General features: G+C 50.2%; 1 protein-coding gene across 1 annotated transcript; it reads left to right on the top strand.

Moving 5' to 3' along the window:
• Positions 1-8035: 8035 nt before the first annotated feature.
• Positions 8036-13712, top strand: AQP2 (aquaporin 2). The gene is made up of 4 exons (XM_026113923.2): positions 8036-8527; positions 10171-10335; positions 10624-10704; positions 11478-13712. The coding sequence occupies exons 1-4, from the start codon at positions 8060-8062 to the stop codon at positions 11691-11693; spliced, it is 930 nt and encodes a 309-aa protein (XP_025969708.2). The 5' UTR covers positions 8036-8059; the 3' UTR covers positions 11694-13712.
• The last annotated feature ends 2553 nt before the right edge of the window (positions 13713-16265 follow it).

Here is a 16265-nt window from a genome sequence, read left to right on the forward strand (position 1 = left end):
TAATGCTGGACCCCACACACTCCATCCAATGCTTTCCAGAGATGCTTCAAAGAGACAAAACACTGAAGCTGGAAGAGGAAAAAACCCTCAGAGAAGAGCAGATAGCATTGCTACACTACAACAGCCTCCTCCTAAATAAAATGAGCAGTAGGGAAGGGAAACCAAAGTGGCCTCTGGCATCTAGCAAGGTTATTCCCAGCCCTGGACTTCCCAGAAGGTATCATGGTCTTCCCTCACTGCCCAGCCAGGTGGATCTATCCCCAGCCCCAAACCAAATCAGCATCCACAGCATCTCCCCTTTCGCCTTGCTGGACCAGGCAGTGGGGGGAGCATGGGGCCATGTGAGGCAGCCGTTCACCTGCACACGTACCTTGAACACTTAAAAAAACCTGTCAAGGTCACACCCTGCCAAATCCACAAGGGATTTCACAGGGATTAAAACAACTTTGCTGAACACTGAATCACATCAAAAACAAGGTAAAGAAAGCCTGATGGGATAATTAAGGGATCTGCCGCATTAACATATGCGATGGCACACCCAGGAGCCCTCTGCAAGCATGCATCCCCCAAGAGACAAAAGCCTCCGCTGTCAGTGAACACTGCCACAGTCTCCAAAAAACCTACAAAAAATAAATTAAAAAAAGAAAAATCAAGAAAACCCCAGGAATTCACCCTAAGCTTTCAGGCTACTGAGTTATCCATGGACTATTAATGCTAAATCCTGCCACCAAGCTTGGTCTCTAGATGGGAGAATAACAGACAAGCTGCAAACATCAAGGTGGGTGTGAAAAGGAGTTTGAAAGGATAAAAGAAAAAAAATCTCCCTATCCTTGAGGGACTTTGCCCCACCCTTGTCCCTGGGATGAGGGGAACCACCTGGGATCAGAGCACCCCATCTGCCAGCACCCCAGGCACAGGGTGGGCAGGGATCAGACCTGCTCCTGCTTGGACAGAGCCATCCAAACCTGCTCCCAGGAACCGCTGTGTTTCCCTTCGTGGCCAGCTCGTACCTCCTTGCTCTTGTGCAGAGTCTTCAGCTGCAACAGCCCCTCTCCCTTCCCAATCTATGCTTGAAGAGCAGAAAAACCACCCCTAAACACCCTATTTGTGAAGCTTAACAAGCCAAAGCTATTCAGGGTAGGATATTCTACCCCTGATTTCCACAGCAAGCTTTTCCCTCTAGCTCAGGCCACAATATCCAGCAGCAGCTCTGGACCAAAGGAGAGCAACCCCCTGCATCACCCCTTTATACCATCATTCTCCACTGCCTGAAAAGAAATCCCCCAAACGATGCCCAGCTGAGCTGTCACACCTGATCACCAACACCTTGCTGGTTACCTAAAATGTGTTAATTTAAATCCTCTGAAGGGCATTTTAATCAGGTCCAAGCCCAGTGGTGGGCAGTAGCTGCAAGTCGCCTGGGCAGCAATAGCGGATTGAGCTGCTCAGTTGTTTGCAGGTGTTTGTCCGCACCGCGGGGCCAGGACAACACCAGGATCGGGGCGCTTTGGGAAACTTTGCTCTATTTTCGTTAACCGCCTCCAGGGCTGTGGTGTGTGATTCGACTGAATTACAGGGAACAGGTCCCAGCGGTGAGGTTAAAAAATAAACGGAAACCAAATCCGTGTTCCCCACAAACCACGTCAGAGAGGGCAACAACAACACACGCGCACACACCAACCAACCAGGTAGATAAATATAAAGATGAGACACTCCCTGGGATTAAATTGTTCGGCTTCTCAGGAGCGCATTTCACTCATCGCTGCCAGAAGATCATGTTCTTACCACCATCGTGGGCATTAGATGCTATTAAACGAAAGCAATTGCACAAGTATGCAAACTTGCCCCACTGGGAGTGGGGGAACAGAACAGGTTTGGGTGACACTTGGAGTGGCACCTTCCTGCCACTGTGCAGTTTCTTCTTTAAACTAGTATGAAGGCGCTTTATATAACACAATCCAGAGGGATGTGCACATGAATTTTTGAAACGCTTGTGAGTCTGCACAATGAACGACCCATGGCCTTGCAGTGACGCAGCAGCCTGACACCTGCGACCCAGGTGATTAGCAGGGAGAGGAGAAGGAAAGGTGTTTTGACAACCTTGCTGCATTTTAGACCCCAAACTTCCGGCACTGAAACTGGCTCAAGAGCCAGGCTTCAAGGTCCTACCCTGCAAAGTGTCTCTATTTTTGTCCTAGAAGCTCGACCCTATGTTAGAAAGGAGGGTGTTTATCACTCGGTACAATGGTGTCCTGTTAATAGCTTGTAACGTGTCTCCAGCTGGGCATCCGCGGAGGGACGGGGCACATCCTGGTAGGAAGCTGAGCTGAGGCTTTTGTTTTTCCCCCTTGCTTTTGTTTTTCCCCCTTTGCACATCTCCAGAGTTCCCATGGAGCCACTCCACTCTTTTCTTTCAAATCCCATCTTACAACGCACCTTCAGCATCGCCCCACGCATGGGCTTGCCGTGCCTGGCGACTGCTGCTTGCACGCTGAAAAATGGCTCCGTTCCCTTGACCTGGCACAGCTGTCTGCAGCCTTCGTCTCCTGCTGTTTTAGCAGCAGTGATCGGACGGGCACCGACTCGCTCTTTTGCGTTCGTGCAGTCCTGCACGGTGCAATCCTGGGCCAGGGCTCCCATGCTCTGCTGTAACCTGGAGCAGAAGTTAGCACCTTGGTGCACGCTCTCCGCGCGGGGTTTTCACCGTCTGCTGCTATACGACACTTTTAGGGCCGCGCCGAGACCGAATTCGAGACACCCCTGAGCAGCCCCGGCCCCCAGCTACGTCCAGGAGCAAAGCACCTTCTCCCATCTCCATCAGTCCCAGCTGCTTGTTACAGAGATTGAAGCGACAGCCGAAGGGAAGCCTTTCCCCTCTCGCGGCCGCTGCAGCCGCCCGTTTTCATCCGCGCGCGGTTCGTCCGCCGCCACCCCACCGCCAGCACCGCGGTGCCTGTGGGCACGCTGGCAGGCCCCCGGCAGCGATGCTGAGATAAGAGCCCCTTCTCGGAGGCAACGTTACCAGACCCGCTCCCGCTTTCCCCCCAGCGCAGATCAGGAGATAGCAGACAAAATGTCCCACAGCGCGGGTAAGGAGTCAACACACAGACTGGTACCCACAGCGCTGATGGTGAGATAACACACGTACCGCAACAGCCCTCCCTCGGAAAGCTCTCGGGGCGATGGACCGCGTAGATCCACAGGGATGCAGAAAACGGGGCAGAAAGGGATGCTGCACATCGCCGCTGGAGCCACAGGCAGGACCAACCCCGTCTAAACACTTCCTGAAGGATATCTAACCTAGTACTGGGTTTTTTTGTAAACTCCAGGAGAATTTCTAGAGAAAGCATCTGAATTGAGCTCATTCCTTTCTTCACGAACTTCAGCTCAGTTACTTCTGGTTCACGTTGAGGTAAGTGAGAAAAACTGTGAAAAAGGCCAGGTTCCTGATGTTGTCACTAGTTTCAGTGCTCTGATGTCAAAGGCATGTCCCCGACTTATGCCTCCTGGGAGACTGGCTCATCACATGTGATTTATTTTGCAAACATGACACCGGGTATCCAGAGAGGGGTGAAGCCGAGGTCTCCCGGGCACTTCTGTCACCTGGGGATGATGTTGCAATCTGACGGATTTTAACTAATGTAATATTCATGCCTGGCTAAGTAGCAAAGAGCAGAAAGTGCTTACAAGATCTGGTAAGGTCAAGTGGTCTATCTCACTTGAAAATCTGCTACGTACATACATATCCTGGTCTCTGATTTTATCCGTTTCACAGATTCAAGGGGAAAAGCATTAATTCTTTTCCTATAAATATTTATGCAAAATATGCCATGCCCTGGCCTTGAGCTGCACAGCTCTACCAAGGAAAAAGTGTTCTCCTTCCTTCATCCCTTAAGACACATTTAAAGGGAGGTCATCACTTAATTCAGCCTTATGTCTGACCTTGATGTCTGTTGGGATTGGCCCTATCTTGTCTGTGAAGTCTTTCTGCAGAGACAGAAACCTCAGTTTCTCTGTCTCCCTGTTTCTGGACATTCTGGGTCTCATTAACATATTAGCAAAAGAAAAACAATTTTTCTCTGTGAAGAGGAAAGAGTTAAGGATCAGACCATGCTGGGATGGAAGGCTAGTTGGCCTTCATGGATGTCAGTGTTTTGTAAAGCCATCAGAAATGTGCGCTGATCCCAGCACAAGCCACGTCCCACCAACACCAGAGTCTTGCTCTCTACCCTGACTAAGACTCTAGGCAAACATTCAGGACTGAACTTGCAAGTCCTTGAGTTGGGATAAAAAAATAAAATGAAGCCTCCTCCTAACACCAGGCCCAGTTGCTGGCCAGCGCTCAAGCTCAATTCATTGAAGTCAGTGAAGGAAATCAGGGCTGCATTAATCCTGCTTCAATTAAAGCAAGAACAATAAACACTGCGAGAGCCAGCAGAAGTTTTGCATGAATAGGGATTTAGGTTTTGGCCTGAAATGCTGGAAAAGGTGTTGATTTTTCTTCCATTTTGCTTCTCCGGCTGAATGTCTCTTTGATGCAATATGACTGAGAGAATACAACTTTTCCTGATGGTCACCTCTCCTTGGGGGATAAAGACGTTCTCCTCTGCTCTGTCTGTTCTCCAGCCAGGAGTGCAAGAGAGGTAAGACCTTTTGGTGCGTTTGTGAAATGCAATTAAAAACACGTCCCTGTGTGCATTGCAGCAAGAAGTATGTTGCTGCATCTCTTACCCAACGGCAAGAGAAGCCCAGTTCCCCTTTGAGGAACATCAGCATCACCAGGAAGTCTCTTAATGTTCATCAGAAACATCCCCATAAATCTGTCGTCTGCAGGGAAAGCTGGAGGAAGAAAGTGGCCTGACCCAAACACAACAGCCTGGAGCTAGAAAGGGTCTTAATCTGCTCCTGCGATGCTTCGCTGGCACCTCTGCAGGAGCCCACCCCAGTGACAGAGCCCCGTGATTAAAGCGCTCAGCCTGGAGCAAGGTGAGGGACCGGTGCTTGGTGCTTTCCCTGCCAGGAAGGATTCCCATCCACAGACCCACCTGTCCAGAAAACGCCCATGAGGGTCAGGGCATTTGGGCTGGAGAAGGTTTCTGGAGCCAAGCTAGTGCTGGAGGTGCTCCAGGGCCGCAGGTGAAAGCTATCCAAGGCGTTTCAGCCTCTGCTGTCACCACACGCTGATCCCAGCGCAAACATGCCCGTAACCTCGTCCCCATCTGCTCCTCTCCCCCGAGTCTCCTGGCAGCTAGCGCGCGGCTGTCACTCCCCCGCGCAACGCCGTGGGACGCAGATGGGGCGTTCGTGTTACTGCCTGGTAACCGAATGCGCTGAAAAACACATTTATCCTCGCAGCAGACAGAAATCCTCCGCTGAGAAATAATGAGGTTAGTCACAATATTGCAAGTAAGGTCTTTCATATTCATATTCCTTCTTTTAAAGGCTTCCCCTAGTGACCTCTCAGAGGTAGTGTTTTTGGTTTTGCCCTCACGTCTGCGAACACCTCCATTCCTGGAAAGAAAACATCTATTTCCATGAACAGCAGAACCAATATCTGACTTTGTATAAAGTTTTCTACCAAGAGTTGGTCCTGCTGTGGATTCTCCAGTGTCTAATAAAACCAGCATTTGCTACCATGTGAAGCACACACATCTGTTCCGCTGCTGGAGAGGAGGGAGAGTTGTCTGGAGTTGAACGCTACTGGCAGAAAGGAGCAAAAAACGGACCGGCAAGCAAGGTCTGGGAAGCGCACACACCTACTGCTGCGGAAGGATCAGATCCAAGCAGGAAAACTCACATAGTTATTTGTGCAATAAATCTTTTATTCTCTGTGGCTCGGAGGTATTTTAGATGGAATGGAGATACCTTAAAGATGTTTATACTTTCCTCAAAGCCAGGCAAGCAGAGATATCTGAGACATCTAAGTCACTTGAGAGGTAAGTTGTTGTGCAAGCGCAGTTCCTTTGCTTGCAAAATATTCTTTAAAAATGCATTACCAGGCCATTTTCTGCCATCGGGAGGAAGAACGGAGTATCACCCCTCTGCAGACACCAACGCGCTCTTAATGAGTGCTCGCGTTCGATCCCGGGAGAGTGCTGAAGGAACTTCTGCGTTGCCAAGAAGTGGGGACCGCGAGGCTGTGTTAGATTTTTGAGTTGCTTAGAGCTAATCCTGCTTATTTCTCTTTCCTTTTAATTAGTCTTCACTAAGCAGTGATACATCACAACTTGCTTGACATGAGTATTAATCAAAAAGTGGATCAGTTCCTGTTAATTGCCTATCTATCTTCGTTATCTGTCATTCCAAATACTAATAACAGCCCACATTAATAGTTGCTGACATAAGTATCTCTCAGTTAAGGCTAAGCTCACAAGTCTGTACCAAGGAGGCAGAAGCAAGAGCCCACAGATGTGATGTGTCCGTATTTCCATGGCTTATCAGGACCTCGAATATATTTAGCCACACAAGCTGTTTTGTGAGATTGGGGTTTTTTGCTGGCAAACTGGAGGCTGGAACAATGCCGTGATGTGCCCAAGTCAGCTGGGAAACACAAGAGCAGCCATCCTTTTTGGAGGAAAAAGTTGAATCCAAGTCTTCCAAGCTCCAGCCTCACCCACGCACTCTGCTTCCTCTCTCCATAATCTCTCCCTTGTAAAGATCCTGTCCCTATAAGTGTCTTTTTGAGATAGGCCAAGTATTGTCATGCACCGTCTGTAGAGGAAGGAACAGGACTTCACATACAATTAAAGCGATGTGGAATATTGTAGGTCAGCCTTTAATATCAGCCCGGTGGCTCTTGCATGGCTCCTCTGGAGGGAAAAAATATTTGGTTTATCAGACAGTGGAAGCCTTTGTCAGAGCCAAAAAATGGACTCGCAGTTCTGATGCTCCGTGTGCCCCTAAAGTAAAATGAGCCTTTCATCTCCAGCTCTGCCCTGGGGGGATGTTCCTCCCAGCTCGGAATAGCATGGAGTCTGCTAAAGACAGGGACAAAAGGAAGAAACAAGTGCTATCTTTCCAGCAAACTGACCAGCCGCAACGACACTGGGAGAGAAAGGCTTGACAGGCATCACCGGAGAAGGAACAAATATGTCCTAAGTAAAGCCACGGAAGAGGAATAAAATGAACTTGTCATGGAATGGGCAAATGGATCGATGTGGAGGAACCATGCTCCAAAGAAGAAAAAAATTATTCCTCTTTTGGAGACGAGTGCCAAGAAGTAAGAAGACATTTCTGAGAGCCGAGTTGGCCAAAATCCCCATAGGTTTAGCACAGCCGGTACTCCAGCTGTGCATGTCATTTGCTCACACTAGAATTTCTTTCCTGCCAGTCATTTCTTGGGGCTTGTTCCCATTTCCCTGGGTAGGAAATCTGTGCCCTGGCTATAAAGTTCTGGCACTCTGAGGAATCCAGCTGTAGTAAGTCATCCGGAGTTTTGCGCCCACATGAGACTCTTCTGCATCCAGTTTTGCCTGGTTATTTAATCATGGCCCAAATCTTCCTTTTCAACACAAGCCGGACTTACCCCAGCCCTACACACAAAAACAGCCATGCCAAGATGTTTGAGGTTGTTCATCTACGCATTGGGTGAGACCCATGAAGCGTGTTGCACTTTTATTCCAACAGAGGGTCAAGAAATAAAGGTTTAGAAAAACTTAAAATTTTCAGAATTTAGTTAAGTTCAAACCTTAGTCAAAAGCATCAAAAATTAGTCATTGGCCTAAAATGGGCACAGTTATGTGCCCCACTTGCTTTCTCTCCTTCCCGTGTAGCAAGTGGTAGGGGTTGGGGAAAAGAGGAGCAAAAAGTGACTCCGGGAATAGGGCCCCTGTTAAGAAAGCCCTGGAGAAAAGGAACAGGGTTTTGTGACTTTGCTTGAGGCTGATTTATGACCTCCCAAGGGTGGCGATTGCTGCATTCCCCAGCTTAATGGAGGGGGCAGGGTCTGAAGTTCCCTCAGCTGGAACACGAATGAAGGAAAGCATCAAGTTTCCTGGGATCATGATCCCACCTCCATCAGCGGGAGATCCTTTGGCATTCTGCATCCAGATATATATATATGCCGTCCCCTGTCATCCTCTCTGGACACAGCAGCCACGGCAGCAATTGCCTGAAGACACCGCGAGTAGAGCCAGTCCTTGCAACCACCAACAAAAGCTACTCCATGATGTGGGAGCTCCGTTCGGTAGCCTTCACTCGGGCTGTCTTTGCAGAATTTCTGGCTACCTTGGTTTTCATCCTCTTTGGCCTGGGCTCTGCTCTGAACTGGCCCTCAGCTTCCCCGAGCATCCTTCAGATTGCCCTGGCTTTCGGCTTGGCCATCGGCACGCTGGTCCAAGCGCTGGGGCACATCAGCGGAGCCCACATCAACCCGGCAGTGACGGTGGCTTGTCTCATAGGCTCGCACGTCTCCTTCCTCCGCGCGGTCTTCTACGTGGTGGCCCAGCTGCTGGGGGCTGTCGCTGGGGCAGCCATCTTACACGAGATCACCCCACCAGAGGCCCGGGAAGGCTTGGCCATCAACAAGGTAAGACTTCAGCCTCTGGTTGGGCTGGCGGGGAGCAGGAAAGATTAGGCAGGGATTTTGGGAAGGCTGAGGGATGTGAAGAAAGGTCTTGTGGCCAGCAAGATCCCTTTTATTTGGTTTGGCTGGTGTGTCTGGTGTAGGCCAACACCGTGAGGCTACTGCATCAAGGGTCTTTCCAGGAGCAGGGAAGACCCCAGGAGTCCGGGCTGCCCCTTCTGCTTTTTGGGACAAAGGCAAAGGTGTGAGTCCGCTGGCCAAATAGGCACCAACCTTGGGAGATGAGGCCATCCTCATCTCAGTTTTGTTTAAGGGTGTATCAAGGAGGATCTGTACTTTGAGGAGACCAAGGGTTAGAGAAGGACACAACCAAGAGCATCACCTCTCCGTTCCCCTCGCCCTAAGCACAGGGCAGTGGCATCCGGAGTCTCTGAGGCCAGCCCAGGTCCAGGCTAGGACCTGGGACGTAGACTGTAGGACATAACTAGTTTGCCACCACGAGATTGGCATCGGGACACACTGCGGTGCCTGGAACCGCCAGGTCACCCCGTTCCTGGGAGCACGGAGCGGCATTGCCCAACCGCCGGCCGGGTGGCAAGGGAGTGGGAGGGCAGCACGCTTTAGAAAGCGGAACGCCGAAATCCCCTGTCGACAACCAGTCAATTAGCAGCAGGGAGGCATTGCCAGGACCCGGCTTTGCTGCCAAGGAGCTTAGCAGAGTTGAAAAAGGGATTGAGGATCAGTTTGAAGAACAAGACTATTTAGACTGATAACAGCTGAGGTTTAATAAACCCAACAAAACAAGCAGGAGTTTCAGGAGGGACTTCGAAAACACCCAGCCCTGTTGGCTTAAACCAACCAAGAGGGGGAAAAAGAGACTTTGGTTTTTCTCCCGTGGGCTCTTGTAGCTGCCTGCATGAGTTATCCCCTCAAAGGACGGGGAATATCGGAGAGAGGAGAGCGAGCAAGATCAGACCTGCACCTCGGGGCAGGTCGTGGTCCCAGAAGGCGCTGGCATCACTGGGCAAAGCGCTCACGGGATTGTGCCGGGACAGGGCAAGGAAGAGAAAAGACAGCGAGGGGGGACCGCAGAGGAGCAGGGACCGCGATCGGCAGCGCTCTGGCACAGCAGCGCTGCCAGAGCCTTCAAATCTGGATTAAAAGCTGTGAAGGAATGATAAAGTGCCAGAAAGCAGAGTTTGAGGAGAGGGGGATGCAGCTAGGCAGAAATTCACATCAGACCTGACAAATTCTTGCAGTCAAAAAAGAGTAGGAAGAGAGGATTTTTCTTTTTAATGCCAAAACATTTCTTTTCTGACATTTTCAAAATGCAATACATAAACTTTTCAGAAAGGCATTTGTATTAAAAAAAAAATCCATGAGAGGAAAAGAAGGGTGGGGGGGAAAAAGTGAAATATCCAGAGAAATACCACGAAAACATTTCCTGGCACGTCAATAAAATGTTACCCATTGACCCACTTTCCCTTTTGCCTGGGGAAAACTTCCGCTTCCTCACCTTGGTGCCAAAAATCTCCCTTATTTCCTATATCTCTTTGGGTTCCTCCTGAATTGCGCTTCCCCCTGACATTTCTGGCTCGGTCACCAAACTCACCCGACCCTGAGGTGCAACTTTCCTTCCCTTCCAGCTGCACAACGAGACCACGACGGGGCAGGCTGTGACCATCGAGCTCTTCCTCACCTTCCAGCTGGTCCTGTGCATCTTCGCATCCACCGACGAGCGACGGGAGGACAACCTGGGATCTCCCGCTCTGTCCATCGGCCTCTCCGTTGCCGTGGGACATCTCCTCGGGGTGCGTAGAGCGGGTTAAAAGCCAGAGCGGAGGTGTAGCGTGAACTCAGCTCTTATTAGACACGAGAAAACTCCTCCTGGAGTCTCTTTGGGAGCTCCCAAGCCACGAACCCAGGGATCAGCTCGATCTTCTGTCCTGGGGTGAACGCATTAGCAATTGAGGCACTCAGGAGTGTACTAATTACGCACCAGAAAGTATTTGGGATGGATGGCCAGGGAAACCCCTCCCAGAGGAGTTTCACAGGGAACAGAAAGGCTTCATACTAACAAGCGTGTCCTTTCTCCGCAGATCCGTTACACCGGCTGCTCCATGAATCCAGCCAGATCTTTCGCCCCTGCCGTGATAGTCGGAGATTTCAGCGACCACTGGGTAGGAATTCAGGTTGCAAGTCCCGTCACTGCAGGCTTATGTGCCGTTCCGGTGGGACGAGCTCCCCAGGTTACCGATATTCCTAGAATGCCAAAGAGCCAGCCAGACTCCTGGCATTTCAGTGCCAGCTTCCAGCTGGAGGAGAGATATAGAGATTAGCAGAAAGAAGTGGAGCCACTAGCTTCTTAATTGGCTTATCTAAGCAGGGTGAATTGCAACAGAAAAAGGTTGTGTCATTTGGTGATCATGATCTAGCAAAAGAAGCTAAACCAATGGAGAGTTGGGCTCCTCTTGCCACACTGGGAAGCTTTCCTGGTTCCGGCTGGATCTGGGCTTGTATTTTCCACCAGCTCCTTCGGGGACTCTCTCGGACATTTCCATTTGCAAAGAGCATGTTCAGAGTAGGAGCTGTGGTCATTCGGGACAAGGTGCTCAGAGGTGTCCAGCCCAAGCTGCTGGGCTCTTCGCTGCTATTACAAAGCATAAATGGGAAGACACACCTCTCATTAGTGAAGATCACACAGCCCTGACTCAAAACATAGGAGGAAGAGAGGGAAGACAATGGTTAGATATATTCAGGCACGACAGCTATGGACAGGAGTCCGAGTCAATGGTGATGGCTGAGGAAAGCGGGGCTGGCACCTGCGTTTTGCTGCAAATACACACAGTGTAGGAAGGTCTTTACGTAGTGAATGCCGTTCAGAGACCCTGACTCCACTCCACCCTCCAAACACAGGCCAGTTTTCACTCCCTCAATGCTTCTCTTTCTCCAGGTCTTCTGGGTGGGCCCCTTGGTCGGAGCAGCAGCAGCCTCAGTGCTCTACAATTACATCCTCTGCCCGCAAGCCAAAACCTTCTCGGAGAGGCTGGCCATCTTCAAAGGCTTCGAGCCGGAGGAGGACTGGGAGGAGCGTGAAGTCCGCCGGAGGCAGTCCGTGGAGCTCCACTCCCCGCAGACCCTGCCAAGGGGGATGTCGGAGAAGGTGTAGCTGCATCTCGCCCCAGACTGAGAGAGGAGCTGGGGAAAACTCGGACGTCCGTTTTAGAAACGGCACCTGGTCGGATGAGCGTTTCACCTCTCCCCTCTCTCTCCTTGCTTTGCTGGGGGGGTAAAGTGGACTCATCTCCCGGGGGAGATGCACATTGACAGCTCAGCTCACCTTCTGTCACCCAGCTCTCCCCGTGGCTGCCGGTTTTCTAACTCTGGGGGAAACGGCATTAAACCAAAACCACCAGCGTAGCAACAGAAACGAGGACAACGGGGGTCCTATTCTAGGCTGGCAGCTCCCATGGTCCCTCTCTAGGGGAGGTGAGTCCCCCCTCGCGGGAGGCAGCACTCGTCAGAGCTTGTTGCCCTTCACGAAGAGCTCCGAGTCCCCGCGCAGAATTGTTATTACAGCCATTTCGTGGGTGTGGATGTTGCCACCCGATGCCTCACTGCCCTCGAACTTCACCTACCTGGCTCCCATCCCTTCTCGCCGCCCGGCTGTTTGCAAACACATGAGCGTTTCCTCCGTGCCACAAGTATCTCGCAAACTGCAAGCGTTGCTGATGTGAGAGTCCAAAGCACCATTTACAGCCCCCCCAGAGGACACGGGCATCCTTTGTGTGCATGGAGGCTTTCCTGAGACCACAGGATTGGACACAGGTCCTTGACCCCATTGGAGAGCTCGTCCTAAAGCTCTCTGCTGTGACGATGAGACACCTCCTTCTAGTTTCCAGCCCATATTCATTCATGGCTCATTTGTTCTTGTACCAGTGTTGTTCTTCAGCTTCAGTGGCTCTTCTATCTCTCTGATTTTTTGCTTTCTTTCCTCCATTCCTCTGCACAAAGTATTTCAGATGTAATCTTCTCGGGGCTGGTACGGCAACACGAGACACTTTCCCATCTCTTGCTTCCTGCAGCCCAGGCCATTTTCACAGCCACATCGCACCAATGGCTCATAACCAACCCACCTCTTTCCCCTGCTTTGTCAGGACCCAGTTACAGTTCCCAAAGTAGTCTAAGGCTTTTTGCCTTTGGGACTTGACTTTGCACTTGAGCATTCAATTTCATCCCATTTCTATTACTCAGCCTAAAAGTCATGCGTTTCCTGCACAACATCCCAATTCTTCTTTCTATTGGTGGTGTTCCTCAGCATTGCATCACCACACTCAAGCTATTTCTGCCAAGGTCATTAATGGAAATATTCAGTAAAACTGGACCCAGTTCCAAATCATAAGGAGCACTGCTGATAATTTTCCTCCCTCTGAGTGTTTCAGCATGAACCACCATCACTTCTTCTCTTCCTCTTCTTTATCCATGGTGCACTGCTTGTACCATCCTCTTATATTGAATTAATAAGTTCTTCTGCTTCTGTGCTCTTCCTCAGACAAGCACTAATGGCTATTTCCAGACAGAAAACAGGAGTAAACAATCTTTAATCTGACCCATACGAGATGTTTTCATGGTCTTCACTTCACTGAACCGAGTGAGACCGAGAGCATGGGATCTCCTGCATCACCTCCTCTAGTTGTCATCTGTTCACCATCCCTAATGTCTACCTGCAGAAGAAGGGGAGAAATTCATTGATTTATTCACTGTGATCCCAGGATCCATGTTACTCCTCTAGCCAATTAATGCAAGTGTCTCCCAAAGGCTGCTGTCAAAGTGTAGCAATTTTTAGCTATGGTTAATCCATATGTCAGGAAAACCCAAAGAAACGTACCCAGAATTTATCCTGTCAAAGAGCTGCTGTAGAAAACCCTGTACAGCTGATTCATATTCTTCCTTTTTTTAATGTTCATGTTAATTACATGCCTCTTCTTCTGAGCTAAGCATTTAATTTATTATTTACCTGACAATGTTTAAGATTAATTTAAACTGAACAAAGCCCTAGAAAATGAGTTTTTAATGTCTGACAATTTATTGTACTCTTTGAAATAAAGTGCTTTAAATCACTTCTATGTAGCAAACCAGTACATGCAAATCAAATAAAAATAATGACACATTTATAGCCGTAGAAGATCTTTGCAAAACCTTTATGTAGACTGCAAAATACATTGGGGACCGTGAACATCCTACAGCCAGCACTGCAATGCAGCCCAGCCTGGCTTCGAGTGCAGCTGCCTCAACAACTCCAAATGCTCATTGGCTTGGTTTGCAAAAGCGACACTAGACAACCTACATCTTCAAAACAGTGACCGTAAAACGAGATCATTCCCCTTTTAGCGCTCTTCTGACATTCTTATTTCTGACGTGGCCGGATTCTGATCTTGCCACACCAGCGTTGACACCAAGCAATCTCACTCAACCAGCTTTTCAGATGGCTAAAGCCCTCTCAAGTCGATCAGGTACATGAATTCACCCTCTCCACGGAGCTGCGTCATTGACTCCAGTGGCAACTCCAAAAGTTGCACCGTCAGGAAACCAAGCCAGTAATTCCAGATTTGCACCAGTGCAACTCAAATCAGAGAGCACGATCAGCAACACAGAGCTCAGAGCTGCCACAGGCCTTGCTAAATTGATAACACTTATATTTTAGACCTCAACAGAAATGCTTTGATCCAGGATTTAACACCACCCCAACCATTCTCATCAGTGAGCCCACAACCCTCCACAATGAAGCACCATAAAAAGCAGAGCCGTGAAATCAAAAAGAAAATCACCCTATAGACTAAACAGCTCAAATCACATTTCTTCCTACCTCCTGCTGTCGCTTGAGACCTCGAGGCTTTCCTTCACCTCCTGTTGTGCCACCTCTGAGACCTGGAGTTCCTCAGCACCATCAGATTTGGGGTGCTGTTCTGCAAAGCACTTTAGGATCTTTGGGGTGCTCTGAAAATTCAAGAGCATCAGCATTTTGGAAATGCCCAGACCCCCTTCCCGAGATTGCCAGACAAAGCCCATCCGACTGCTTCACGATACCAACTGAATGCCAAAAAATTGCACATCTTTGGCAGATCCGTTGGGTCTCCAGTGGTCCAAAACTACACAAAACTACACGGCAAGACCTGCCTCTCCGGAAGGCCGTGCCGGAGAGGCTGTTGGGACCAGCATCATGGGATTGCGCCTGCGCGGCTCCCGGCGTCCCGGCAAGCCCAGGTACCGCCGCGTTTCCCAACAGGCAACCCCACCCAGGGGTGGAGGGCCAGACGCAAAAGGAAATAAACGTGTTGAAAAAGTTATTTTGAAAAATATTGTTACATTTTCAAGCGAAGGAAATCTCCCCCTCCCTGGGTGCACGTTCCTGCGCCCTCGACACGGGCCGTTTGCCATCGACCTCATGAAACGCCCACCGATCACATTTTAGAGGGGTCTCGCTGTTAGTGGCAAGAAGTCCTCTCCTTCCAACATACACTCAGTGAAGGAGGACGGCAACATTTATCTGCCGACTTTCTGCTTTGTGCAGAGGAGGCTCAGAGCGATCTGAAAGCGCGTGCGTCACCGTGACGAAGACCGCTGCCTTGGCGCCTGAATTGCTCCTCCGTGGCATGGGTGCAAATGGGCAACAACCCCCTAGAAATACAGCCGGGAACAGCCGGTGCTCCACGGGGGAAGCCAACTCCTCAGCTAATTCCTACTGTAACATTTTAGATTGAGAAATTTCTTGATGCATTCGCTCCAAGTCTCCGAGGCAGAACGGGGCGGGAACTGGCTTTCCGGTTCACCGGGATAGCCAATATTTTGCTCTAGAAGGTCCTGGGCTCCTGGAGCCAGGTGATTATGTGAGATTTCAGCTTTTCAAAGTTTCCAAATTCCGCTTTCGAGCCGTTGCTATGCCTCCCTGTCCCGGCACCAGGTCCCTAATGAGGGCTGAGCCGTTATCTCCACCGGCATCTCTCACATCCCCTTGCGGACTGCACATGGCTAGGAAATAAGACACACTTTCAGGGCAAATGCATTTCAGTGGGAAAAACCACCTGCCCAACGCAGGCCAGGCCTTTCCTGCCTGCGTCCCGAGGATGCTGGTAGATGGCTGCTGGCTCATAAAAGCTCGATCTAGCTAGATGCGCAGAGCTGCAGCCTCTCCCGGCATGTTGCAAAGTTAATCTTGCTGATGCAGGTGACATCGCTGCAAAGGGCTAGACCTGAAAATCAGGCCGCTGAGTTTCAAGCCCAGCTTTCTCGCTGCGTGACCTTGCACAGGTCTGGCCACCCGGGCCTTTGCTTTCCCTGATATGCATCGTTCTCCCCGTGTGGCAATTTAACGACGATTGTGATGCAAATGACTTATTAAGGCTGGCGTTTGCATTGCGGGCCAGCCCCGCAGCCTTCGCAGTCATCTCCTCGTAAGCCCTCGAGACCATCAAGTAATCTTCACGTGGAGCGGAGCAACGCTGTTATTAAGCATTAATACTATTCAGCATTTAAACAGCATCATCGCTGTTTACAGACTCACGGGTTACGAGGTCACTTTGACCAGGGGCTGGGTCGCAGCTTTGGGACACCCTTCGCAAGCCAAAACAGCAGCGAGGGAAGCGGGGTCTTGCCCGAGGCTGAACCTGGCCTGCAAACCGGCGGCTGGGCTCCCCCCATTTGCTTTTTGCAAAAAAAAGCTCAAACAGAAAAGCTGCCGACG

The sequence above is a fragment of the Dromaius novaehollandiae genome, chromosome 28 (genome assembly GCF_036370855.1).
Source record: "Dromaius novaehollandiae isolate bDroNov1 chromosome 28, bDroNov1.hap1, whole genome shotgun sequence".
In the NCBI taxonomy this organism is placed as follows: Eukaryota; Metazoa; Chordata; class Aves; order Casuariiformes; family Dromaiidae; genus Dromaius; species Dromaius novaehollandiae.